We start from the raw sequence: 26,424 nt of genomic DNA, 5'->3' as shown, positions 1-26,424 counted from the left end.
GGCTTGTGGCTTCAACAATATGTACTATCACTGACTTCTCATCCTGCCCTCCCTCAAATCTGTGCATCAGTTTGCTGTGTAGCTGGGAAGGGATTTTCCCTAGGCACCCCAGTTGGGCTCTGCATTTCATTGCAGGATTTTTGCCTTCCTCCCAGCAACTTTCCTTGTGCTCCATTCTTTTGACATTTGTCACAACTTACAATTGGAGCTGCATGAGGAATTGAACCGGACCCAAGCGAGCATTAGCAGAGGTGGATATGTTGCTGTCCCAGTGTGTGATCCCCTTAAGTTGTGTTGAGGTGTCACCAGAAGAGCTTAGCCCCAAACTGTGAAGAGGGGAGGCGGGACTGGTATGGCTGCTACACTTCAGGTTGGTTGATGGAGCCACATTATCCATTCATACCATGGTGGGCCTGCTAGTTACGCAACTCCCGTCAAGGTGTTCCTGCTGGGAAGGTGACACTGGCCACCAATGAGGCTGCTCATCAATGAAAGGATTCTGCCCATTGTCACACCAGACTCTATTTGCTGTAGCCAATCAAGTGGTGGCAAGTTATGCCCATTGCAGCTTACATATTGTTACTCAGTTGTGCATCCTAATGGTGCTGCATCCACCATCCTGATTTCTTAAAAGGTGTGCATTACCTTTGCTGGCACAATTACTAATTAGAATACTTGCTTTTATACATACTAAGGTGTTGGCCCTCTTTAGCAAATATTTAAAATGCAATTAAATGCATATTTTATATTACAGAACACGCACGTTTGCCCCGCTCTGATCAAACTGAAAAGCTTTGCTTTTGTTATTATTTTGCCTTTGCTTATGATCGACATTTTCTGTTGCTGGCTTCTAATTATCTCACATTAATTTTTTTCCAATTTGCTTTCTAAATTATTTTGCAGCTATTCCTCTCCACTCCCCCAGTATGATTCAAGGTGATGACACTGTCTGTGACTCCTTGTTTTGCTTCTATATATGTTTATTCTTTTCTCCACAGTTGAAATGTGCCTAGATGATTTTTAGTGCATCTGATTTCCCAGCCCTTTCTACCTTTTATTGTAGACACCCCACATCTTTGTTTGTTTGTGTAGTTTTTAGCAGTTGTCCTGTAGCTCACGTCATTTACCTGGCAATAATTTAGACGATCATCAACTACTAATTGTGTTCTTACAGACTGTGCATGATGTGCTCAAAAACATAATGGATAGTAATGTGTAAACTAGTGGGGGGGGGAAGAGTAGAGTTTTACCAGCAGGTGAGTTTGGACAAAATATCTAGAAGCAGCATTTTTAAAGAACAAGAAACAGTGGTTGAATTTAACCACTGATGTGCCCCAGGACAGTACCATGGCACATTAGTTGCATTCACAGGGTGGGCAAACTGCAGAATCTGCAGGTGGCTGGGCAGCAATATTGGCCCCTGAAACTCTTAGAACAGTGAGAGGAACCCTGTGGCCTTCCCAGTGTTGTTGCACAACAACTCCAATCAGCCATAGCCAGTGGGAGCCCTGGTCAAGGGTGATAGGTGTTGTAGGACAGCAACAACATCTGTAGTCACAGGTTCCCCATCCCTGCCTTAGAATATACATTAAAGTATCATTCAGCTTCATGCCTTGTTTGTGCATGCACATCAGTTGTGTTTATTAGAGCTTGAAAGTAAAAGCGAGTCACTTTCAAACAAAAGCACATTCTGGCCAATAAATATAACATAAGATAACATAATTCCTATCCTTATGACAAGTAGGTATGGGGTGGGGGGTGGGGATAGAATACATTTATATTTCAAGGCCTGCTTGGGCATGTATGAAATACGTTTCACCCGCCCTCCTGGGTCTGTACTATAAGAGGTGGGGGCAGACATTTCCATCACTACCAAAGTACAGAAACCATTCACTCTCCAGGAAGAAAATAAACGGGTGTATATGAGGGATACCAATGGGGTTAAATCTTCTCCCTGATCCTAGTGGTACCATCTGTGCTGAATCAAATCTGCTCATGTTAGAATAGTGCCATCCTGAATTTTGTTGGTCTGAATAGAGCAGTGTTCTTCAACCGTAGGTTCCTAGATGATGTTGGAAATTTCGTTTGAGGATGATAGAGGGTGATGCAATAAATAGCAATAAAAAGCAATACAATTATCAGTTAAAATAATAGTTAAAAACAACTTTTTAAAACATCCAAAAATAAAATGAAATTGGAATAAACTAAACACAGATTAGCAATGAACTGAAAACAGATTAATCAGGTGTGTGCTGAATTGAATATACCCCAGAACCCTCTTGGAATTCATGGCAGATGACTGAGGGCTTCCTCAGCAGACAGATCAATGGAAAAAAGATTCCCAAAAGGTATTAAGTTTGAAAAACAGTGGTCTAAAGAGTGAATTGTATCAGTGACTCCTGCAGAGCTGCCTACTGAAACAAATAGGACATATGTCCCACTGTTACACCTAGCCTCGGAGAGGGCACTGGAAATTAATTACATTTGTTGTGCCTGTCTTTATTTGGACCTGAAGGACAGGACACCGGAATATCTGAGATTTCATATGTCTCCCACATATAGGACAGATGATTGTAACATCAGCAGAAAAATCTAGGTTTAGTAGCACCTCATATCCCCCATTGTTGGGATTGCATATCTTCTGTTGTTTGAAAACCCCCAGGAAGGATGGTCTTATCCATGCACTGTGCATCTTCATGACTTGTCAGCATTTTGTGGCATGAGCCCAATAAAAAGACAGTGGTTTGGCATCAGACTGAATTAGTTGAATGTAGCTCCTGTTGAAATCGCTACTTAAGCCCCATTGATTTTAATGGGAATTAAGTTCAACTAACTTAATCTGGATCCAGCTCATTCCCTAAAATGTGTACAGGTAGTGACACCACTTGCTGTCTTATTCGTAGCATTTTCATGTCACTATGATGAAATCACCATGGATAGTTTACATCCTTATATAATTGAACCACTGTTAGGCCATTATATCCCAAGCATGGAACTATGATTTACAGGGCAATCTTATACACATCTATTCAAGTCCCATCAAATTCAATGTCTGTAAAAGATTGCATCTTTAATGCCAATTTACTAAGCAGGATCTTAAACACCTGCTTGAAGATGGTTTAAGATTCTGGTTAATAAAGTGAAAATAAAGCATGGTTCCCTATTTTGCAGTTCTGTTAAAAGAGAATGTAAACACTGAGAAAGGGAGAGGTGAAGAGGGAGTGTGTCATCCCGTTGCTGATATCCAGCTGCTAAAGAAAATTATTATTATTTTTTAAAACAAAGCCACTTTGTGAATCTGACCCTTTGTGTTTAATTCTGTCCTTTGAAGACCTGGAAAATCTCAGTAGTAGAACAATGGGTTTGCAAAAACAAAATAAGTAGCTATCATTATACTGAGCAGTTTTGTTGTGCATGTCCGACTTGCTCTTTGAAAGAAACAGGATGTTGGCAGCAGGCTGTCTAATGGTTCCATGTAGCCGATTAGTGCATGAATAATACACTAATATTTTCATAATAGTAGATGAAGACACAGTTAACCTTAGTAGTTTGGACTTTGACACTGTATTCAACAAAGTAGTTTTGACTAAATGTTTGTCTTGCTAGTAAAATAGTAGAACTTCATGCATATGGTAATTCTAAGATTTACTGTCATACCTTCTGCTAGGAAGGTGAGTATTTGCATAAGCCTATGTTGCGTCTATTCAAAAGTAAGCCACCGAGTTCAGTGAGACTTACTCCCAGGTTAGTGGATATACTACATTTACTTGAGAATAAATCCCATTGAACAAAGTGTCACTTACTTCTGAGTAGACATTCCGAGGATTCTGCTAATGTCCACTTCCCTAGCACAAGGTACAAGGGTATTTATCAGTTGACATGTATAGGATTGTTGTTGTGTTTTTATTTTATTTTATGTGATCTTTCTCATTCATTTTAGTCAACATTTGTGCTCGTACTTCTTTTTTTTATAAAAAAAAAAACTACCCGATGACACTTTCTGTTTTTTCCCTCCTGCAGTTTTCTGGTTAGTTTTATGGTTGATGCACGCGGGGGTTCAATGAGGGGCAGCCGTCATCATGGCATGAGGATTATTATTCCACCGCGTAAATGCACAGCGCCCACTCGCATCACCTGCCGCTTGGTAAAGAGGCACAAACTGGCCAGCCCTCCACCAATGGTTGAAGGAGAAGGATTGGCTAGTAGACTGGTAGAAATGGGGCCTTCCGGAGCACAGTTTTTAGGGTGAGTTGTTCTGTGAATCATATTATTGGCTGCCATTTTGCATCTGTAGTTTTGCTTTCCTTTACCATAGGGATCTAAGTTGTTGGGTCTTTTTAAATTGAAATAACTTGAGGATTGGAGGTAGGCTTCCATTCCTTTTGCTAGGTAAGCACAGGACTGTAATTTTATCCTAGGCCAAATTCTCTATGGTATCATGAATCATTTTTTCCTATGGTAATATGTTATGTTTAAGGGGTGAGTGGGGGAACCCAAAACTTTCTCTCTTATTCTTGATTCATGCAGATATGTATACAAAGGCAGGATGTGGGAGCACTGCTGAATTATATGCCCAGCACCCAGTGATTATGAAATGCCATTAATTTCTAAAGGAGTACGCTGTACAAACTATCTGCTCATCCTCGAGAGCTGCATACATTTACCAAGTGAAGAATGTGCAGCTGAATGTGAATTTTGTAGCAGCTACTCTGAGCCGTATACTAACACAAATGCCAACAGCAGACCTTTTTTTTTTCAAAGCTAACATTAGGGGAAACAATCCACTATGATATGGGAGTACATAAATTTATATACGATGATAAATTTTGTTCATTACCATACATGGTCCCCAGTAGAAAGTTCTGTCGGGAATGACAGTTTGTTCCTAATTTCCCCTCTTGTTTTTCTTCCTGCTGCATGGATGTTATTCAGTAAACTGCACCTTCCTACCAATCCTCCCCCTCTAAATGAGGGTGAGAGCATGGTTAGCCGAATCCTGCAGCTTGGGCCTCAAGGAACAAAATTTATTGGGTAGGATGTTTATAAGAAAAGATATCAAATGTCTACAGTTCTTTTCTTTTTATTTAATTCTTTTTTTGTTCTGACTTGCTTTTTTTGTTTTGTGTTTTGGTCATTCCCATTTTTATTTATTTTTATTTTGGTTCACAACAACAACAAAAGCTTTCAGCTGATTAACAGTCACTGAAAGAAAAAAATCATAGTGGCTTGATTTTATTCTAGCACTGCTCCTGTAATTGATCTTGTGCTTCTAGGCATGTGGAATTCACTGCAAGCATTTCTGCTTTCGTAACTTCTGTGCTTTTTTTCCTATGTTTTAACCAATTTTGACTGTTTCAGCTGCATTGACTACAGCTTTTAAAAAGCACTACAGCGACACCACACACATGGTCCTGTTTTAGTTCTGTTGGTAGAGAAGGTATTTGCATGGTTTTGGAGCCAGCTTATGGCACAAGTAAATAGCTTTGCCAAATTTGGACCGACAAGGAAGTATTTGTAAAACAGGGGTGGTTAAATATAAGCTTAAGACAATGGTGTTCAAACTGTCTCCTGCAGGACCTTGGGATTTTATCACAATAAGATCAGTAATGATGGCCAGGCATTCCTAAAAATATGAGTTCCTTTATTATTGACCTTCCCCAACATTGTGCAACCACGTGGGAATGTTCCAATGTGTAAACTCATTCATGTGAGGCAGTAACAAGGAAGGTCTTAACGTATCAGTTATTGCATATAAGAGGGGATCTTACAATGTGCCATAGAACCACCCCTAATATCCTGAGCTTCCATAGCAGATAAAGTTATGTTTTCTTGAGAGTGGGAAGTCAATCTCCCTTGCCATCTGCTACTGACTCAAAAGGAAGTTCAAAAAAAACATTCCTAGAAATTCTACCTGTATTTGAAGTCTGTGATGTTTAATGTAGAATGTTGTTCTGAATTCTGTGTTCAGCACATTCCCAAGGGCCCTATGAATGGCCTGAGAACATCTGAAGCCATAGCATTATTGAAGCTGAGGAAAGTTTCCAGGGGATTGCAAGATATAAGTATAATTAATATATACCAAAGTCTTCATGTGCTTAAGTAATCACAATAGATACTCATCCTTTACCTTTAACTCTGGGCCAAACTAGACACAATCGTAATCATGCAAATAGCAGTTGCTGGTGACTATTGTTTTTATATAAAAATAAATACTTAAGCACCCTGATGGGCGGGAGGTAGATCCAGATCATCAGCACAGTGGGGGGAAATATTTTTACCTCTTTGCCTCCATTGTGGTCTCAACAGGATTGTTACTCCTGCACAGCTCCTATCTGCAATGGGAAGAAAGTCCCAGTTGCATGATAAACGTCACTTCTAGTTTAGCTCTTTGCTTTCAGACAACTGTAGCTCATCACTTGTGAGCAGACTCACTTTAGAATATTAAGAAGCATGAAAAGTCTGCCTAAACACTAAGAACTTAGAATTTGATCTCCTAATCCCCCATCCTGCCAGTCTATGGCCCAAATGTGTAGGTGGGTGACTGATTGCTTGGTTCATGCTGTACTCAGTGTGCCTATGCACTGAGAATGCCACTAACTCTCTGTATGTATCTTGAAATGCCCAGGAGTGACAGTTTGGCCACCCCTGTGACCAAAGTTCTGTCTTGTTCAATAAAATTCAATAAATGATCTGGTTGAATAAGATTGGTGAAAAAGTTAACCCTTCTAAAACTGAATTATATTTCAGGTTTGAAAACAATTTTGTATATATCTACTTACTATTATTAGAAAACTGTGATATTCATATTTAAAATCTCGATAAGATTTGACTATTTTGACTGCCTGCCTTCAGAGATTGTGAGGTTCTAACGTAGCATGTTGTTCCAAGTCCTGTGTTCAATACCTGTCTAATACCTTCTCTGTGAGTATTGTTTATATTCATGCACAAAACTGTGTGTGTCTTATACAGAGAGACAGTATCTGACATATTCGCTGCAAAGATTGTATTCGTAGGATAGTTTTCAATGGGCTTAAACATTTTCTGTTTTGCGAGGCCTGCAAAACATTAGGCAAACAAGTGGAACTGCTATCATCCATCTCTTGTTGAGATGATAGAACAAATAACCAAATGCAACACAAGAATATATAAACCCACAATCTGTCAGAAACGGAGCACTTTTTCATCCCATTTGGGTTATTTAAACAATGGCTTAATGCACCCATTGAAATCAATGAGATGTAAAAGTGATTAGTTGGGTCATACCCTAAATTGCCTTTAAAAAAATACTGCTGCTATTACTGTTTCTGATTCTCCCTTGTAAAAGAAAAAAAAGTGTAACAGCTGAAGAAAGTCTCAGCTAGTACCGCTGCTACTCTTTGATGTTTACGCAGAATGGTGAGGTGCTCTCTCTCTATATATATGTATGAGCAGAGCTAAGTACAACCTCTGTGGGAAATTAATGATACTGTCTGTTTAAATGTCTTAAGGCTGCATAATCCATAACTGCTCGTGTTTCTCTGATGGAATACTTCAAAGGTTTTCCTTGCCCATGAGCAAAGATTTCCATTTATTTTTTTAAGACGCAGAAAACAACCTGTTGGTTTATTACACTGGCCACTTAATTATGCTCTTGTAATCTTCGGTTGAAGGCACACAGTCAGGTAACTTTAGGTGCATTATTTAAATAGGGGTGCAAATGTATCCGGCCAGCTACCCAAGATAAATACAGCTACGTAAGACCATGGTTCTGTCAGAGCCTGCACAACTTTTTACTCACCAAGCTGAGCACAGCTCACCAGATATGTATGGTTGACCATCAGAGGCTAAATCTCTCTTTCTGTTGTTAACATGGAGGCAGGTAGGAGGGATTGCAAGCCCTTCACCACAAATAAGTGTGTTTGGTTTAATGGGTCAAAGGTTGTGCAGGCCTGTTCTGCTGAATTCATCAGCCAAGAGCTAGACTACCGATTAGTTAGCTGTTTGATTAGTTAGGTGCCCATTGGGAAAGTGTAGAAGACAGGGAGACCAACATAGGCCAGAGCCAGGGACAGATGGAGCAAACTAATTCTGCTTTTGTCCCCATCCTCCTCCCTGATAAGTTCTACAAGTGCAAACTTAGGCCAGGGAGAAGGAAGTTGACAGGCAGCCCCAGCCTCTGGACTGATTGTAAATAAGAAGGCAGAAAGGTGAGCGCTGGCTGAGAGCAGAATGAATTTGGCAGGACAGTACTCTTGATGGACCAGCCTCCATTGACTGGCACCTCCAGTCACAGGTGAAAGAGTTTTCCCTGTCTGAGATCTTTGAAAGCTACAGCCAATCAGGGTAAAAAAGATTTAAACAAGTAGTCTGACCTGGTATGTTCCTATGTAGGCAATTTGCATTTGCATTGCACATCTAAGTTTCCTGTTATGGAAGGAAGCAACCTAGCAATACCATAGCTTTTTCCTTGTGTCCAAGGACCAAAATAATTCCTCGAATCTTCTAGGTTAAGTTGTTAAGCCAATCTTTTCTACATTCATAGACTTAATACCAGTAGGTTTTCTTTGACATATGAGGAAGATCACAGCAAGCCATTCTGACATTCAGATGCTCCCGTAAGTGACTAAAACTGCTAGAGTTTTGTCCCCATACGATCAATATTTACCAGGGGTTTTAGTATATGTAGTGCTTGAAAAGAAACACATGCTCGCACAAATGGTGCTGGAGGAAAATAGGAGTCACAATACAGGTTCTCATAGCCCAGTCTTCTGCAGGTTTATTCCCCATTGAACGCACTGGGACTTGCGCCTCGTGCATTGGATTGCGCTGCACGTTATTTTATAAAATTTGACTGTATATATTTTCAGTTGCATTAATTCTTTGTATGAAAGATTTAATTGGATCAAAATGTACAGTTTCCATTAAAGTCAATGTAAATATGGCATGCCAGCTAAATGGAACTTACGTTTGCTTGTTTTTTGTTTTATATCTGACTGTGTCTCTTCTACACCTTAGAATCAAGTTGGTCTTTGCCTATGCTGGTGCATCGCCCATTGATAATTATTAAAGGGCTGTGTGTATTCTGTGATTCTGTGCAAGGGCAGAAAAGTAGAGACTATAGTACTGGGCACGAAATTCAACTTCCTGAGACTTTCAGTGCTCTCCCTGGTTTTAAAAAAATGTCTACTCTCTATGACTGTGCAAATGGACTTGAAATTGTATGGGAAATTAAGATTAAGAGGATGGAGCTTCAGTGCTTTTACATCTGTACCTCCTTGCTCCTTCCAAGATTAAAACATATTTAAAGTTATTTAGCGTATTTAAATATATTTAAATCAGGCAAAGTGAGCAAAACTTGCAAATCTGGTGAATTTCCACAATATATATTGGCTGGGAAAATGAGCTTTTCTTTACAGTATATTTGAATAATTTGGTGCAAATTGTCAGTTCTCTCCCCCCACCCCAATTTTCTTTATTTTAAGTCAAAGCTCCCACACAGCCCTAAGTAAACCGCATTGCATATGCACAGAGTTGTTCAAGCACAAGAAAAGCAATATTCAAACTCTGAGAGAGTTTCACTTTTTAGAAACAATTTTTAATAGCAAGTTTGCAACTGGGTGGAGAGCATCAGGTGAAGTCTCAAAACAAAGTGTTGATAAACAAGATTTCCAGCAACCAGGGTCCTGTGCATCAGAGCCCTGGCCTTGCTTCTTTCTTCTTCCTTTTGACTAGCAGCAGCAGAATAAATTGTACAGACTCAAATAAGTTGTCCAGATTGGTTTAGGTTGCATATTAATGCTGGTTGAAAGAATTCACCTTTTCTAGACATGGAACATGGGTTACTTTGACACAGCCAAATGTTTATGTGTGTTAAGTGCCGAGTACACACAGCCCTGAGTAAATAGCATTATGTATGCATAGCCAAGTGCAGGATCTAAGCTTGCCTGCTGAAACCCTTTCTTTTTATTTGCTTATATGCATTTTTGTAACTTGTTTTTGTTGTCTGTGTAAATTGATGTATGTCAGCACTCCTGTGCGTGCTTATCTAAGTGTGTAATTGGAATGGATTATTAAAACAAACACACAAAAAAACCACCTTGCAATTTGAACTGGAAAGGGTTTTGGAGCTTTGCCAGTTATTAACCATTTCCCCCCATGAGCGCACTTGTAGCTGTGTGACAGACAACTCTTGAGTAAGGAAGCAGCACTTAGTAAACTGAAAAAAATGCATGTACAATATGAATTGCTTCTTCTTCTTTTATTTGGTGTAGTCCTGTCATAGTGGAAATCCCTCATTTTGGATCGATGCGAGGAAAGGAAAGAGAACTGATTGTGCTTCGAAGTGAAAACGGTGAAACGTGGAAGGAACATCAGTATGACAGCAGGCATGAAAACCTCACTGAAATACTGAACGGCATGAATGAAGGTATATATGCACTGTTACTGTTTTGGCCTGGGCAAATAGCAAGTAGAAACATGTGTTGGGTTTGTTTTTGAATGATTAAAGGTGAATTAGGCGGTGACTGTACAATAGCATTACCACAGTGCTATGTGGCATGGATATAATACCATATATGTTGTTATGCTTGCCAGCAGAAAAATACACAACCATCCAATCAAAGAACCTATTTGCAGTTAAGAAATATATTTCAGTGTCCCAATTATTTGTTACAGAAGTGAATTAATGATGCTCATTTAACTTAAAAAGTATTACTGCAGGTACCACTGCATAATTTCTCTTAACTTCTAGTTTTTGTTTGAATGTCCATTATTTCCCCTCTTGCTGCTATTTCTGTTTATGCCAGCGTTAGAAAATGTTCACAAGTATTCAGTTGGAAAATTTGTGTTCACCTGAATTGCTGCTGATGGCAGTAAGCAGGAACATGCTAAGTCAGACATTGCTTCCTCCATGCAATTGTGAGTGTAGGAAAGGCAGAGAAACTGAAAATATTTGAAGAATCAGCCCTATGTGGTAAGGTATGGAAGCAGTATACCTAAGTGATGCCATCTTGATTGACTTATAGGAGTGGTCTGGGTATATTATGACTTCTTAGTTATCTAACTCAGCGGTGAGATAAATTAAACCAACCATTCCGTTTATCTTTTCCCTTTTATGACGGAATAATTACTGGGTTTGATGAGAGCAGCACCATCTACTGGCAAAGCTAGGTATTAGAACCAAAACATAATTTGTAGACCTGTAAAAATGGAACCAGCCTTATGGTGAGATACTCATTTATTAAATGCATAAATATTTTTTATATTCATCTGGTATTTCCTCAGATCAGACCACTATGAGCAACTCTTAACAACTGAGTTATGAGACACTTCAGATCTCCCAATAAACCAAAACCCCAAACAAAAAAAGTTTGGATGCAGATTCACGTTTTGTTCCTTTCATTAACACACCTTTCTGTCATGAGAGTGATTTTAAAGGTGATTACTTAGCCTTTTATCAGATCAAAATGAAATAGCCATGTTGAACCAGAAAGTGGTAAATGAGAGTAAATAAAATAGTATCTTTCGTGTGGTCCAATCAGTATTCACAGTGCAGTCTGTGCATTATTGAGTTACACCGAATTCCTCTTCAGGATGGGTGTTCAAATCCAACAAAACTGATGTCAAGCCTAGCTTGCCGTTACAGATTTTTTTCAGCCTTGAAATTGAACAGGAAGAGGTTCTTCTAGAAAACATTACATTGAGGACAGCATATGCGTTAGTATTCAAAGCAACCCAAAGACTTTCTTGGACAAGGCTGAAACTCTCTTTAAAAGCCCGCTCATAATACCTGAGAAGTAATATTTACAAACATTTATAAACATTTCTGATTTTCCCTTGCATAGAATTGGACAGCGCAGAGGAACTTGAGAAGAAGCGTATCTGCAGAATTGTCACAAAGGACTTTCCTCAGTACTTTGCTGTGGTTTCACGAATTAAGCAAGAAAGCAACCAGATTGGTCCAGAGGGTGGCATTCTGAGCAGCACAACTGTGCCTCGAGTCCAAGCTTCCTTCCCTGAAGGAGCATTAACTAAGCGGATACGAGTGGGCCTGCAGGTAATTAGATGAGCCTTTCTTTCCATTTTTGAAAACCAGAAGTAAGGTTTAATGGGGCTGGGTCAGATGATGTACCTCCCTAGATCTGGCCTAAACAGGTTGAGGGAAATGAGTGCCTGCAGCTTCAACCTGCCCACCATTCCTTCATGTAGACACAAGGATGGATTATGTAAATGCTGTCTATATGCCTATAGTTCAACATATGTACACACACACACAATTCCTGATATAATGAGGAAATCAACCACAGTTCTTACCTGCATGCATTGAACCTTACATGTGTAGGCAGCATGTGGGAATGGCAGAGGTGGGAAAGTGAGCAGAGAGGACCTGCCCACACGCTCCCCTCTACACAGTACACCACTTCCTAAGAGGTATACTGTTCAATCTGGCCTGTTAATAAAAGGAGCAGCTCTTCTCCCTCCTGCATGGCAAACTGTAGCTGCCAAAATGCCCACTTCTGTGCAACTTGTTAAAAGTTTACCTATCCTGCCCACCTTAGCATTTGGTCATCCCAATGAACCTTATTCAGACCTGTAGTATAAGCATCTGCTAAGTAGGGAACAGCAGCACTCTGGATAAAATCCAGATTTTTACAGCAAATCCACCTACTGTACATACAACAGATATTTTCACTTTACAGTTGTTGGATTTTAGTTAGGTCCCCCATTTCAGTGAACCATATGACATTGTTGAAACTCATAAGAATACCAAGAAGAAGAAGAAGAAGAAGAAGAAGAAGAAAGGGGTTGTATTCAGCTAACTTTGAGTAGACCCATTGAAAATAATGGCTGTAACAAATTTAGGTTAATTAATTCAATAGGTCTTTGCTGTGTAAAAGTTAAACACAACCCGAAGTTTGGGACTTGTTGCATTTTACAGAACTCTGTAATGGAATTTTACCCTAAAATCCTGGATTTGTGTAGCATTTATGGTGTATACAAGCAACAGAAATTTTACAGAAAAATAACATCTAGGTATAGTATGGTGCTACTGGAAGGAATTTTTTTATTTTGTTTCGACTACGGCAGACCAACACGGCTACCTACCTGTAACTATAAATTGCATGTTTGAGAATCTGATGTCCCATGACTTTAGAATCTCTTTTTCCTATATTGAAAATAGGCTCAACCAGTTCCAGATGAAACAGTCAAGAAAATCCTTGGTAACAAAGCAACATTCAGCCCCATTGTCACTGTGGAACCAAGAAGAAGAAAATTCCATAAGCCAATCACCATGACAATTCCTGTGCCACCCCCATCAGGGGAAGGGATAACCAATGGATACAAAGGAGACACGACACCCAGCCTTCGGCTACTGTGTAGCATAACAGGTTAGGCAAAGGCATAAGGAAGTGCATCCCCATTTATTCAACATATCTTTTCTAAATTGGGCAAATTTGTCCTCTTCCTCTTTCAAGAGTCGCATTTCCCCCAGGAGCATCTCCTTGCTACTGCATATCATATATGGAAGCCAGCAATGAGTGGGGTCACCACCTTTCCCTCTTTTTGTCACACCCCCATTTCTCCACAGACACACCCGGCATCCTTTCTCTCTCCCTAACTGTCCCCCTTCTTGTCTAGTGGACTGCTGGGGTGAAGACAGATGGCTTTGGGCAAAGTCCAGAACCAATGGTTTTGCAGAGAGCTTTTGAAATTAGACATGAGGGTTGCAATGTGGACCAAGGGCCACTGGTTGCCCATCCCTCTGCAATCCTGCAGAGGTGAGGACCAGCCCTCCCTAGTTCCGCCCTGCCCTTCTGCCTAAACACTATATTGCTCACCTTAAATATTACAGACCTTTCATGTCCTTCCCTGTGGAAAGGAATCCATTTTATATTATCACCACATTATATGGGTGTTTCAGAAACTTCCCACACCAATTATTATGTACAAATAAAACTAAGATAAAGTGCAATCCTAAAGTAGTATTTCAGATCTATGTAAAAATTCAGATCCCTTTAAACAAGTGTGACTTATGCATCTTTTATTCCCTAGGAGGTACTTCACCAGCTCAGTGGGAAGATATCACAGGAACCACTCCACTGACTTTTGTAAACGATTGTGTCTCTTTCACAACCAACGTTTCAGCCAGGTACAGTAAAAGCAAACAAAACACAAATTATTATACTTTATTAAGGCTTACAGGTTGTATTATGAAGATCAGAATAACTTGAGTGATACACACTAGAATAACTAGCTCAATAGCAGGACTTTTTTTTACTGATGGGAGAGGAAAGGAGCAAAAATAGATTCATAACTAGGGATGTTTACCAAAAAAAAAATCCTCCCACCTGAATTTCTCCTCAGATTTTGGTGTTCCTAAGCACATCTTGTTTTTAACAGAGTGGCGCCAGTGCCTTAGTAAGCCGCCATTCTTCCAATACAGTGGTACCTCGCAAGACGAATGCCTCGCACAACGAAAAACTCGCTAGACGAAAGGCATTCACTAACGAAAGGGTGACTCGCAAGACGAATTTCCCTATGGGCTTGCCTCGCAAGACGAAAATTTCAATGCATTCCTATGGGAATTAAATTCCTATGCATTCCTATGCATTCCTATGGTCGTGCTTCGCAAGACGAATTTTTCGCAATACGAAACGACTCGCAGAACGAATTAATTTCGTCTTGCGAGGCACCACTGTATTGATATCTAGATATTATGCAGAGGAGCAGTTTCCACAACGTTCAGTTCCTTCTGCTCACTGAGATCTGGTTTTTCCACACACGTCACCAGTGTGCAGAAGTGCTTGTTTGCCAAGGAGGTAGCAGATCTGACCTCCAAGGTGTGCACCACAGCCGTCAGCAGTGGAGATTTCCCTTTTCCTAGATTACAGAAAACCAACAGGGCACATTATGAGCAAACCAGAAAAAATAATAAATATTGTATTGAACATGTCTATAACATGCTTTTTATTATTAAAGATTTTCTTGATTTACAAAAGTATGTGCAATGTCTCTCTTATCTTTTCCCCCATGTAACTTTTTTTACAAATAGGTTTCATTTGTCGAGACATTAGGAAGAAAAGTGGGGGAAGGTGGAGGGGGGGAGGATGAGTGGGGTCGGGTGGCGATGTTTCTATTTTACTTAATATATGTGGGGTTTTGTGTCAGCGTTGCTTGTGCAGGTTCTCTGCTGTTCACTTGTGTTCCTTTGGTGGTGAGAGAGGTTGGGGTTGTTCATTTGTGGTTGGCTGTGGTGGTCTTTGTTTTCATGTGTGAGTGGGGTGGGTGGGTGGTTGTTTTGGATCAGGTTCGCCATATTGATTTGTATACTGTTGGTGGATTATTGTCATTGTCTTGTTGGGCTGTGTATGTGATAAAGAGGAGCCATACTGGGTGAAGGCATCTTCTTCTTTTTGTCCCCGTGTCAGTTTTATAACATGCTTTTTGTCTGACAGTTCTCAGATCAGCCACCTCCAAGTTTTGCTGGAAGTAATTTATAAGTATATATAATAAAAAGTAAGTTAGAAAACCCAGGATTGTGACTTGGTTCTGTTAGCTGGAGAGGTAGTTCAAACCACAGTAAAGTTATGGTGGGAAATCACCCCATTGTATGAAAGATGGACTGATTGCTCTTTACATCTATGTATGTGCATCCAGATTTTGGCTAGCAGACTGCCATCAAGTTCACGAAACTGTCGGGTTGGCCACGCAGCTTTATAGGGAATTAATATGTGTTCCCTACATGGCCAAGTTTGTCATTTTTGCCAAAATGAATGATGCGGTGGAATCCAATTTGCGCTGCTTCTGCATGACAGATGATAAAGTCGACAAAACTTTGGAGCAGCAAGAGAATTTTGAAGAAGTTGCAAGAAGTAAAGATATTGAGGTATACCATCATTCAACAGTAAAGGCCTGTTGTATATCTACAGGCTTTGTGGGTGCTTAAAAAAATATTCCTTTCTAAAAGTTACAGTTCATATTCTAATAAAGAATAAATTGTGTCTATAAACCTGACAATACAGCAAACATCACTGTGTTTATCTGATTTTAAAACCAGTCTGTTCACAGCTGTCAAGACAGTTACAAATTTCCTGTGCAGGCATAGTGGCTCTAAACAAATTCAAGATTGCAGTTTTGTCAGTAAAATATCAAAAAAATCAAAAGGATGACTATTGTCAGTTTAATTTTTCTACACCTAAGTCCAATAAACCTGAGCATAGATGCATAAAGATGGATATAATATGCCCAATCTTGCTAAACAAATGCTTCCAATACATGAAACTATCTGTTCAAAATGTTTTATTTAATTTGGATGGAGTAAGATGCTAGTGTAATTCAGTTGATGTCTTCCAGAACCGGGGTATTGCTTACCGCCTTTCTTCCTGGTAGATCTGGACATGACAGTCAAGTTGTGGAATGTGTGAACTTACTTTCACACTGTCCATGAGCCCTTTTATCAGTTAGAGGGGGGAAAGAAAGAAAGAAAGGTGGCAAGTAAAGAACTGAGCTTTGCGTAGCTAAAATTGCCAGCTGGCTGTTGAAGGGTCAATTTAGAAATAAATAGCTGTAGTCTTGACTGTGACATTTCCCCCACACCAAAGAACATACCACACATCTCTTCCTGTTGAAAATACTGCAGTGAAGCCATGTTGAAAGGCAACTTTAACTGTGGGTTTAAATAGTAATTTAACAGTTGGGATGCTTACTGTTTATTGCAATAGTTCGGAACGGGAATAGATCTAACAGATTTATTGTTGACCCAACAGGTTTTGGAAGGAAAGCCTATTTATGTGGATTGCTACGGGAATTTAGCCCCTTTGACAAAAGGAGGACAGCAGCTTGTATTTAATTTTTATGCTTTCAAAGAAAATAGACTGCCATTTTCTATCAAGGTAAAAGTAAAACTGCACTGGAGCAGTCACAATGAGAAAAATGTTCCTGCGTTATGATAAACCTTGTGTGTTTGTGTGTGTTTTTCAAAGCCCCTGTTTGTCTGTGGTGTTTGGAAAAGGTGTGCCATCCACTGCACCTGTGCAACGGCATATTGCTACCATGAGATGTGAGCCCCCATCCCACCAATTGGGAATGGCAGGTTTGAGGCCTGCTTAAGGTACACTGAGGAAATTAGGTTGCTGGCAGAAAGGAGCTCCAGGGCTATGGGATGAACTTCAAGATGATGGGCTTCGGTTTACCTCCTTGCTAGTATTTAGAAAGCTTTGTACTACCCACCACTTATTAGGCAAAGTTTAAAAGAGCAACCTGCTTCTTTAATATATATGTGTGTTTGTAAAGCCCCTTAAATAGTTGGAGGTACGTTAGCAGTTGTGGCGTTTCACCCCTAAAGGTTCTCCAAGGGTTAACTTGGCAGGGAGGAGATTGATCAATGGGAGCTCTCCAGGCAGCATGCAAGGGAGAGAGTAGAAGGGAGGCAGTTAGAGAGTGGAAGGGGGGCAGTTAGAGAGAGGAGAGAGAGAGAGAGCTAGAGGAAATGAGGACAGCAGAGCTAGAGCGGACTGAATAAATAGTAGGAGGCATTAGGGATAGTTATTGAAATACTAGGTAGAGAGTTGGAATATACTTACCTGAAGAACCATTCGGTTATCTTAAAACGTTTTACCCATTCATATGAAACCATTACGCTTTGTACCAACAATAAAGAAACTTATGTTTATTTTCTACCACAATCCAAATCTGAAGTGAGTTATTCATTGGTAGCGTGAAGACTGGCTGGTGGCAGTGGATATACCACATGTCGTATGGGTAGTCACCAATAGACTGTTACACGTCCGGGGGTGCTGCTCAGGTCTGAGAGAGTGACCGCGACAGCAGTGCTTTAAAATAAAGTATTTAAATAACCACAACATCCACGTGCAAAAAAGTTACCATGTTATCAATCCAACCAGGCTGCCAGTGTTCACATTACACCTTCAGAATGCCATCTCCAAAACAGGAGAAAATGCAGCCCTTGTTGCCTTGTTGATTTAGTTTAAGCGCTTTAATTTGTTTCCAGACAAAAATGGGAGTGTTTTTCTTTCTGGCCTTAAGTCTAGGTTGCCAGAAAGACCACTTTCTTCCATATTGATAGATGGATGGATTTAGTTTGTTCATATGCCACCTTTTCACATAATTATGATCATCCATAATTATGATTTTACCACCCCCACCCATGAAGCTTAATTAGGTGGTGACCAGGGAAAGGTCCATATGACCACTTGGCAATTAGTTGGCAATTTAATAAGATATTGCATGTCTGGGCTGTCAATTATTTATGTTTTTATTTAATATAATATATTTCCTTTTTGCTACTGTCAATTGGCTCAGTTTGACTTTGTGGTTTTATGAGATTTTATTGTAGAAGTTTTCTTTTAAAAAAATTTAAGTCACCGGTCTTATTATGATGGAAAGGCAGGATGGCTATAAATGCTTTAGATAATTAAATGCAATCTCAAACCTTGGCCAACTTCATCTAGTTTAGTCTTATTAAACTGTCCTTGGAATAATGCAGACACCTTGTAATTGCTTCAGCTTTGTGTTTGTGAAACCCTGTGGTAGAAATAATGTGGAGGATTAATGTGTAGGACAGATTAGAATTAATGTTTGGAGATCCTGTTTCAGCACAAGGCATTTGATTTGATAATCATCAGGTGCCTTCCCACTGTATGGTTCAAGGAACTTATATTTTTGGGTTTCTTTGCGTGTTTTGTTTTTAATTTAGAGATAATAGCTAAACTAAATTTAATTGAACCCAAAGGACTGTAAACATTTCAAACCAGTGTGTGAACATTTTATATATATATATATAGATTAGAGACACCAGCCAAGAACCTTGTGGTCGCTTATCATTTCTGAAAGAACCAAAGACTACAAAGGGTCTGCCGCAAACAGCTGTTTGCAATTTGAATATCACCTTGCCAGCACACAAAAAGGTACGATCACTAAGACTAGTTTAATTTCTTTTTCTTTTCTTTTTCTTTTTGCTGATTGTAATGAACCACTAGTAATGTGAATGCTTTGCAATCTGATTAAGCCTGTTTTATGTCTTAATGTTTTCATGTATGCAGAAAGCTTTTTGAGACTTGTTACTGTGGTGCTGCGTTTCTGCAATTTTTTATTACCGGGTCCTCCGTTTACAATTCATGCTTCAGCTTACAGTTCATATACTTTATGCTTTTAGTAATGTCATGTGTTGATTTGCATTTGATGTAAAGTTTTGTTTGTTAATTTATATTCTGTTCACATTTTGGGTTTGTTTTGCCTTTTATAAATTAGCTTGCATTTTTTGTGCTCCCTTACTTGGTCCTTTTCATATCCTGATATTCTTTTCCCTGCTGTCCATTATAATATTCCTTGTCTCTGCAATGCATCTTGGAACCAAAAGGAAACAGAGTCAGATCAAGATGATGAGGTAATATAAACACTGTCTTTTATTTTATTTTTTTATTATAATCAGAATTCTTATCCATTAAAGATATATGGTATCACAAAAAATATTTACTAAACCAAATAAATGAAGCCAATAACATGTGCTTGGAACAATACGAGCCTAGCCTCTGTCCCCCTTCCCTCACTCTTTCACTAGCCTTAGATATACTATGTCTTCTGCTTTGCACACAGCAAAGCACCTGACCACTTACCAATCATGGGGTAAATGCATTTTGCCCTCTGCTCTTTGTGGGAATAGCTTGTACACCCAGAGAGAAACAGAGCACTGGATGCATGCATGAGGTGTCAGAGGTGTAGGAAGGTCAGGTGGTACCCGGTGCAGAAAATTTCTTGTCACCCCCCATTGATACCCCCCTGCAAAAATGGTTTTACGTTATTTCATGTTTTCTTACAAAGGAATAATGACAAGTAATAATAATAATAATAACTTTTATTTATATCCCACCCTCCCCGGCCAAAGTCAGGCTCAGGGTGGCTAACATCAGATACATAACATTGGTACAAAATCAAACAATAATTAAATTACCTCCTAAAAACATCTCAAAATCAAATTAAAGTTAATTAGATAAAACTATATAATCCCTAGTATAGTAAGATAAGACCTTTGGAGCAGGCATTTTCAAAAAAATGAAAGTTTTTTATGAACCGCCCTAGTAGGCCAGTAATTGTTCCTTGATGATTTGTCACCCCCTCCATTATGGAACCTGGGGCGGTCTGCCCCCTACGCCCCCCCCTTGCTAGGGCCCTGTGAGGTGTTGAAGGAGATCCCTTGATTATACCCATTGCCCATTCATCTAGGTGAGGAACAGCAGAGAAGCTATTTTCCTTCCACTTCCTTAGTTCCAGCGAGACAGTATTTTTTAATCCTCTTTAATATAGGAAATCACACTGTTTTGCCTGTCCATCCCTCCTCCCAATACTCAATAGGCAACCGAGACCCAACAAATCCTTTGCTCAGGTATCCCAGGCCTAGTGGTCCTGCAATAATTACCTTTAGAAGAATGGCTCCTGACTGGAAGCTGCAAACCACTTGCTCCCTTGTAGGAAGCAGATGGATCAGCACCATGGGATTCATGGTTTCTGATTGTTGTCTCTGTAAAATTTATGACTCTCTTGTTCACTAGGAGACACAGTGTAAAGTAAGATGAAAGCGTGATTCAGGCAAAGTTAAGTACTAATCTCAGTGGGGGGAAGTTAAGCACATGTTCTGTTCTCCCACTGAAATCAATAGGGCCTTAAAATGTGATTGAGCTTAGCAAGACAGCATCTTTAGATATTATAGCAGCCCATGGGTATTGGCCGTCTAAACAAAAAACCCCAAAGTACTTTTTTTACTTATCCTATTTTCTTACCAAACTAAATATATATCTTTAAAAACACCCCAATATTAGCATCTATAATCATTACTAAAAACAGATCTACAACCTGTATAGAGATTTTTGAAGCCTTGTAATCTGTTAGTGATTGTAACCTGCTTTCTAATCTGCATCACTGCATTTGTGCAATTTATAAAAATCCCAGTCTATTCCTCTTTTCATTTATTTATCTTTGTCCTTTATGTAGTTCCTTTAAAGTAGGTGTACATTGTGATATATGTGCTTTTGCAACAAATTAATTTTTGAAGAACTTATTTGGCTGGCCTAAATTACAGCTATAGTGATATTCTACGTTTCTAACTGTAGCCTTGTGTGTGCCAAAAATGATTACTAAAATGCTAGCTACATGATATGGGGGATTTACAATGATGGTGCTTTGTAATACAAAAATTAAGGCATAGTATCTCACAAAGGTTCCTTAAAGAAACAGGTGTGTGATATCTGGCCATGTTTTATATGTTCTCTAAATTACTAACAATGTTTTTGGTGTTACATTTTGCCAACATTCATCTTAATACCGTGTGTCTTTAAAATCTGTGTCTTTCACTTTAAGAATGGATAGATCTCTTTCACGACACAAGGCCTGTTAGAGTAGGCTACTTTTTTTCTTTTTCTTTCCAGGATTCCACCTGGGGTGATATTAAGAGCAGGCCTTGGGCTCATGCTGCATCCCACAGCCTTCCCCAGCTTCCCTCAATGTGAACAGACAACAGCTAGTGAATGGGAGATCCTATGTTTGTTCTAACAAAGGATCTCTGATCCTGTGAGGCAGAACTCACTTGTCTTACAAGGTCAGGTAGATCCCATGATCATACAAAACATGAACTCTCAGGGTTCCCTCATGCCCTTCAGTCTGTGAGAAGGGAGTAAATGGGTGTGCCCAAAGTCTGCTCCAAGAGGTTGAATCCTAGATTTGGACAGCACCTGATGAGGCCTCAAGATAATTGTTCTCTCCAAATAAGCTTTAGCAATGAAATGAGAACTTTGTAAAACTGTTCTTCAAAGACAATGCACATCTCATAGTTACAAGACTTGAATGTTGGTAAAATGTAATTTCAGGTGCAGGCTTGGTAGAAATAAGGGATTTTTTTGGGTGGGTGGAATTTGAGTCTGTGAGCGGGGATAACTTTAAAGTCATAGAAGTGGATTGGGCTGCAACTTGAACTTAGCTTACTTTATTATTTCATTTTTTAAAATTATACCACTTGATTGTAAATAAAAACCTCAAAGCAGTTTATATATGAATGAATGAGGCCTTCGTAGAAAGGGAAGGGTGTATAGGGGAAGTGTGACAAAAATATACTCATTCACTTTCATGGCATGACTTTGCTGTGGAAGAAATGGGGTGAAATCCATACTAAGCTATTTAAGTGCATCTTTGAGACTGATCTGCTTTATAGGGTGATAGGCTAAAATGCTATGCTGAAGAAGTGCAAGATAGAACCAAGTCACTGCTCAACTCTTCATATAAGCTCATAGCACACTTTAGTTGCAAATATTCTTCTCCAAGGTACAATTAGTTCTCCTGAAGATCTAAAAATATGTAAGGGTGTGTGGTAGCTTCCCATTTAAACAAAAACAAGCAAGAATTATTGGTATATTCTGTCTGTCACTTTGGACAATATTTTGAAAAGTGGAATGTTAATTCATTAATTAAAAGAAAGAAACCTGCTCTAGACAGCAACAACTGTATGTTAAAGGTACCAAACGGAAGTATGCTTTGTTACAGACCGAGAAAACAGACCGGCGACAGAACTTTGTGTCCCTTGCTTTACGTAAGCGCTACAGCTATCTGACTGAGCCTGGAATGAGTGAGTTTCTTAACAAACCTACTAATGCTGTAAACTGATCTTTCACAAGAAGAGGCATTTTTTCTATAAATGTCATGTTTTGGTGTCATTGGAAAATGCAAAAGTCTCCATTTATCCAAGAACCCTTTGGAGTGCAGATAACTTGGGAAATTCAGGCTAATAAACCATAGTTTGTCTCTTGAAATATCCATGGACTAAAAGGATCGTTAGGATGGAATCACTAATCAGTACTTCTATAGCAAAAGAAGACAGGCTATTTTACCTTTAATAAGATGAGGTGGTTAAATCTTAGTAAGTTTTATGGAGTTAGTAACATATTGACCAGCAAAACAGATCAAAAACACTTCTGAAGAGAATGTAGAAGAGAATTACACACTTAAGAGTTCACTGTTCATTGTAGCAGTTTGCACTGCCAAACTGATGAGCTGTTTTTAAAATATTCTTCATATGTTTGTTTGTTGCATTCCGCCCCCCCCCCCCCACCAAATGAGCCTCACACATTTAGGGAATGTCCAGCAACATTCCTGCAGATGATTTCAGTGATCAAGTTGTGTGGTCCCTGAGGAACCCTGGACCTAAGTTGTTCAGGGCTTTGTAAATTAATGCAAGGACCTTGAACCTGCCTTGTTAGTAGATGGGCACTAACGTGGCTGTAGCAGAGGGCCAAACCATATTTTACATTAGAAATGCATTTTTAAAAATGTGCTGAATCTTTATTTTGAAGGAAAAACAGCTGGGTGGAACCTCAGTCAGAATCAGGGCCCATCATTGATTTTTCTTCTCAGAATTGTCCCCTGGTGGCTGTTTACCTGCAAAGGTGTTGTCTGCGGTAAATAGCAACTTTGGGAGCAAATAGGGAATATGATCCTGACTGGGACTCAGCATGTTTTCCATCAGCCACCTTCCCGACAGGTAGGTTTTTAACTTGTCATGTTGATCCAGAGTTAGTATGTGTGTGTTGTAAATGTAAATACAAATAAAGTAGCACCAATGTACAAAATTTTCAAACTACAACTCACTGAACAGTGGGAAAATGTATACATAATTTTCCATTGTAAAATGGACAGCTCTTAGAGAAGCTGGTCTACCAATGCTTACTCTTTAGTGGATAGTACCAGTTGATTATTTTGTATTAAATTATTGGTTGCCTTAAAAAAAAAACTGACAAAAGTTTGTTTGAAATAATATCAGTAATGTCAGACAAAGCTGTGCCAAGAAGGTATTTTTGTTTCCATGCTAGTTCCTAGCGAAGAGATTGTGCCTTAATGTGTTTCTGTGTTTTACCATTTAAGCATTCGTGACGAAAAGAACTCTGCCATGGGTCATAACATTACCAGTGGTAGCCCTTGCAAATCAGAGGAGCAGGCAAGTGCCGCTCCCCTTGCCTCCCCTCTTTACATCAAAGACTATGTGAGCCAGCTTCCCCATAATAACACCCATTTGCATGGAGTCCCTTACAGGAAGGGGGAGGGGAGGAAAACTGCACAACTGGCTGTTGGTGTAAAGGCATTAGCTGACGACACATTAAAGCAGCCAGCATCTTAAAGCAGCTCCTGGGCCTCACCTGCGTCTACCAAGTTCCCCTGTTGGTGGCTTGCCTGCTGGCAGTGGCTGGGAAGGCATCTGCCATTGCGCATTCCCCAGTGCAGGGGCGTCGCAGGGGGGGCGGAGGGGGCGGGGGGCCCCGGGCAGCGCCCCCGCTGGGGGTGACACATCGGGTGTCGGCCCCGCCCATTGGGCTTTTTAAAAACTTTTTTTAAAAAATCTTTTTAGGCTATTTTCAGCACTGCCGGGGTGGAGCCGCAGGGGCCGCCAGCGAGTCGGGGTGTCACCCCGCTCGCTGGCCGCCCCTGCGGCTCTGCCCCGGCAGCGCCGAAAATAGCCCCCGCCCTCCAGCGGCTTTTCACGCCACTGGCTTGCGGAGCCGGGGCAAGGAGAGGGGCGGGCCAGCGAAGAGGGGTGACACCCCTCTTCGCTGACCTGCCCCTCTCCCTGCCCCACTTGCGCTCCCCCGAGGGGGCTTTGGGAGCTTCTGCGGGCAGCAAAGAGTCCCGAAGCCGCTGCTGTAGCAGAAAGGGGTGCCAGGCTGCGGCTTCGGGGCTCTTTGCAGCCCGCCGAGGCTCCGAAAGCCCCCGCCCGGCATCCCCCGGGGGCGGGGCATCGTGGCGCGTGCGTGCGTCATGACGCACAAACGCGCGGCAACGCCCCACCCCCGGGGGATGCTGGGCGGGGGCTTTCGGAGCCTCGGGGGCTACAAAGAGCCCCGAAGCCGCCGCCTGGCACCCCGTTGTGCTACAGCAGCGGCTTCGGGGCTCTTTGCAGCCCCCGAGGCTCCGAAAGCCCCCGCCCAGCATCCCCCGGGGGTGGGGCGTTGCCGCGCGTTTGTGCGTCATGACGCACGCACGCGCCACGATGCCCCGCCCCAGGGGTGCCTCTTGGCTTCCCGCCCCGGGCAGCCAAGGGGCTAGGAACGCCCCTGCCCCAGTGCTCTTGAGCGTCCAATGTAGTGTCACTCCAGGGCATCTAGGAAAATTAAATGGCATTTGGTTTTTCAGATGTAGCCAGCTACTGCCATCAAAGCAAGCCCACAGCTGGGAAAGCAAACAAATACGTGTTGTTGGTTGGTGTGTGTGTGTGTGTTGGGGGAAGAGCTACCCCAGTTCACCCTGCTTGGAGCTGCTTTAACTTGCAGCTGGCATTGAAGATAGAGAAGGAAAATCCTTCTGCTATTCCTCTGAGAAGTAAGTTACCTCTGGTAACTTAAAAGACTGGAGTTCTGAAAGTCATTGCTATATTAAAAAATACTGGTGATGTTAATCTCAAATTACGGCTTCCTAGAGTTGACATTCCCAGCTAAGTATTTACTTAGCTATTTTTAAATATATATCCCATCTTTTTTTTGAAAATAGTCTCCAGGCAGCTTGCAAGTTCCACATTATAAAAACACATTATAAAATAGATAATAATAATAATAAAATCTTCAAAAATGTAAACAGCACATTAAGATCAGCAGCCAATATTCTAACAGTTTCCATTAGTAATGACACTTTCTATGGACAGACAAGATGGACTCAACTGGCACCTCAAGACAGTGAAGACAACATCAGATGACTCTGACTGGCAGGGGTGCAGTATGGTAACCATGGTGCTACTACAGAAAAGTCCCTCTCCTTGGAAGCCCCCTGTTAATTTTGTGATAGGGAAGGTTGAGCTTGCTTTTCCTTGAACTGCTAGGAAAACTGTCTTCAAAAGGTACCAAGACACTACACCTTGTAGAAAAAGTGTACTCTTCTTTTTAAATGCCTCCTGTGGAAAGATTTTTGAACATTTGTATATTTTGCATAGTACACCATGCAAACTGTTTTATTCCATGTGCTTGTTTTTGACATGATAAACCGTGCATGAATAAAATTTAAAGTTCGGTTGCTTTGCTTGCTCACGTTTTTTCATTAATCGTATTTTCCATTTTTTTATGTATGACAAATGCTTCTTAAAGTCATTTCATGTGAAGCTTTTTATCTTTTAAGTTTTACCAAGTAAAAGGAACATCGCATGAAAAAGCCAACAAATGCAAAAAGCTTTTTTCCCCCCTTTTTGGTTATTTTAATCCTTGAGTCAGAAAAGGTCTTGCTCTTATTGGCTTTGTGAGAGTGAAGCATATACAAAATGTGCATGGGAGAGAGAGAAAGTTTTGACTTTATTCCCGTTGCTTCACAGTTTGCACATCAATTGCCTGTCACCTTAAAGGTATTTTGGGTTCTGCATGAAATAGTTCGGAGTGGTTTTCAAAGCAGACTTTAGCTACTCAATGTCAT

The 26,424-nt window shown here is 40.4% G+C and overlaps 1 protein-coding gene across 44 annotated transcripts in view; it reads left to right on the top strand.

Moving 5' to 3' along the window:
• ANK3 (ankyrin 3) overlaps positions 1 to 26,424 on the top strand; it is a 218,221-nt gene that overhangs the window by 165,299 nt on the left and 26,498 nt on the right. For 22 of the 44 annotated variants that reach the window (XM_033148853.1, XM_033148859.1, XM_033148858.1 and 19 more), the window contains 11 exons: positions 904 to 936; positions 4,021 to 4,245; positions 10,251 to 10,405; positions 11,823 to 12,034; positions 13,160 to 13,367; positions 14,032 to 14,128; positions 15,637 to 15,865; positions 16,746 to 16,871; positions 18,783 to 18,905; positions 19,358 to 19,384; positions 22,528 to 22,609. In XM_033148853.1, coding sequence (XP_033004744.1) covers positions 904 to 936; positions 4,021 to 4,245; positions 10,251 to 10,405; positions 11,823 to 12,034; positions 13,160 to 13,367; positions 14,032 to 14,128; positions 15,637 to 15,865; positions 16,746 to 16,871; positions 18,783 to 18,905; positions 19,358 to 19,384; positions 22,528 to 22,609 — 1,517 coding nt within the window. The remainder of the gene's footprint in view (positions 1 to 903; positions 937 to 4,020; positions 4,246 to 10,250; positions 10,406 to 11,822; positions 12,035 to 13,159; positions 13,368 to 14,031; positions 14,129 to 15,636; positions 15,866 to 16,745; positions 16,872 to 18,782; positions 18,906 to 19,357; positions 19,385 to 22,527; positions 22,610 to 26,424) is intronic. The other 22 variants (XM_033148877.1, XM_033148867.1, XM_033148885.1 and 19 more) reach the window with 5 other exon arrangements.

Source organism: Lacerta agilis, chromosome 5 (assembly GCF_009819535.1).
Source record: "Lacerta agilis isolate rLacAgi1 chromosome 5, rLacAgi1.pri, whole genome shotgun sequence".
Taxonomy (NCBI): Eukaryota; Metazoa; Chordata; class Lepidosauria; order Squamata; family Lacertidae; genus Lacerta; species Lacerta agilis.
The sequence above is the reverse complement of the archived record's forward strand: the minus strand, read 5'-3'. Positions and strand labels throughout refer to the sequence as shown.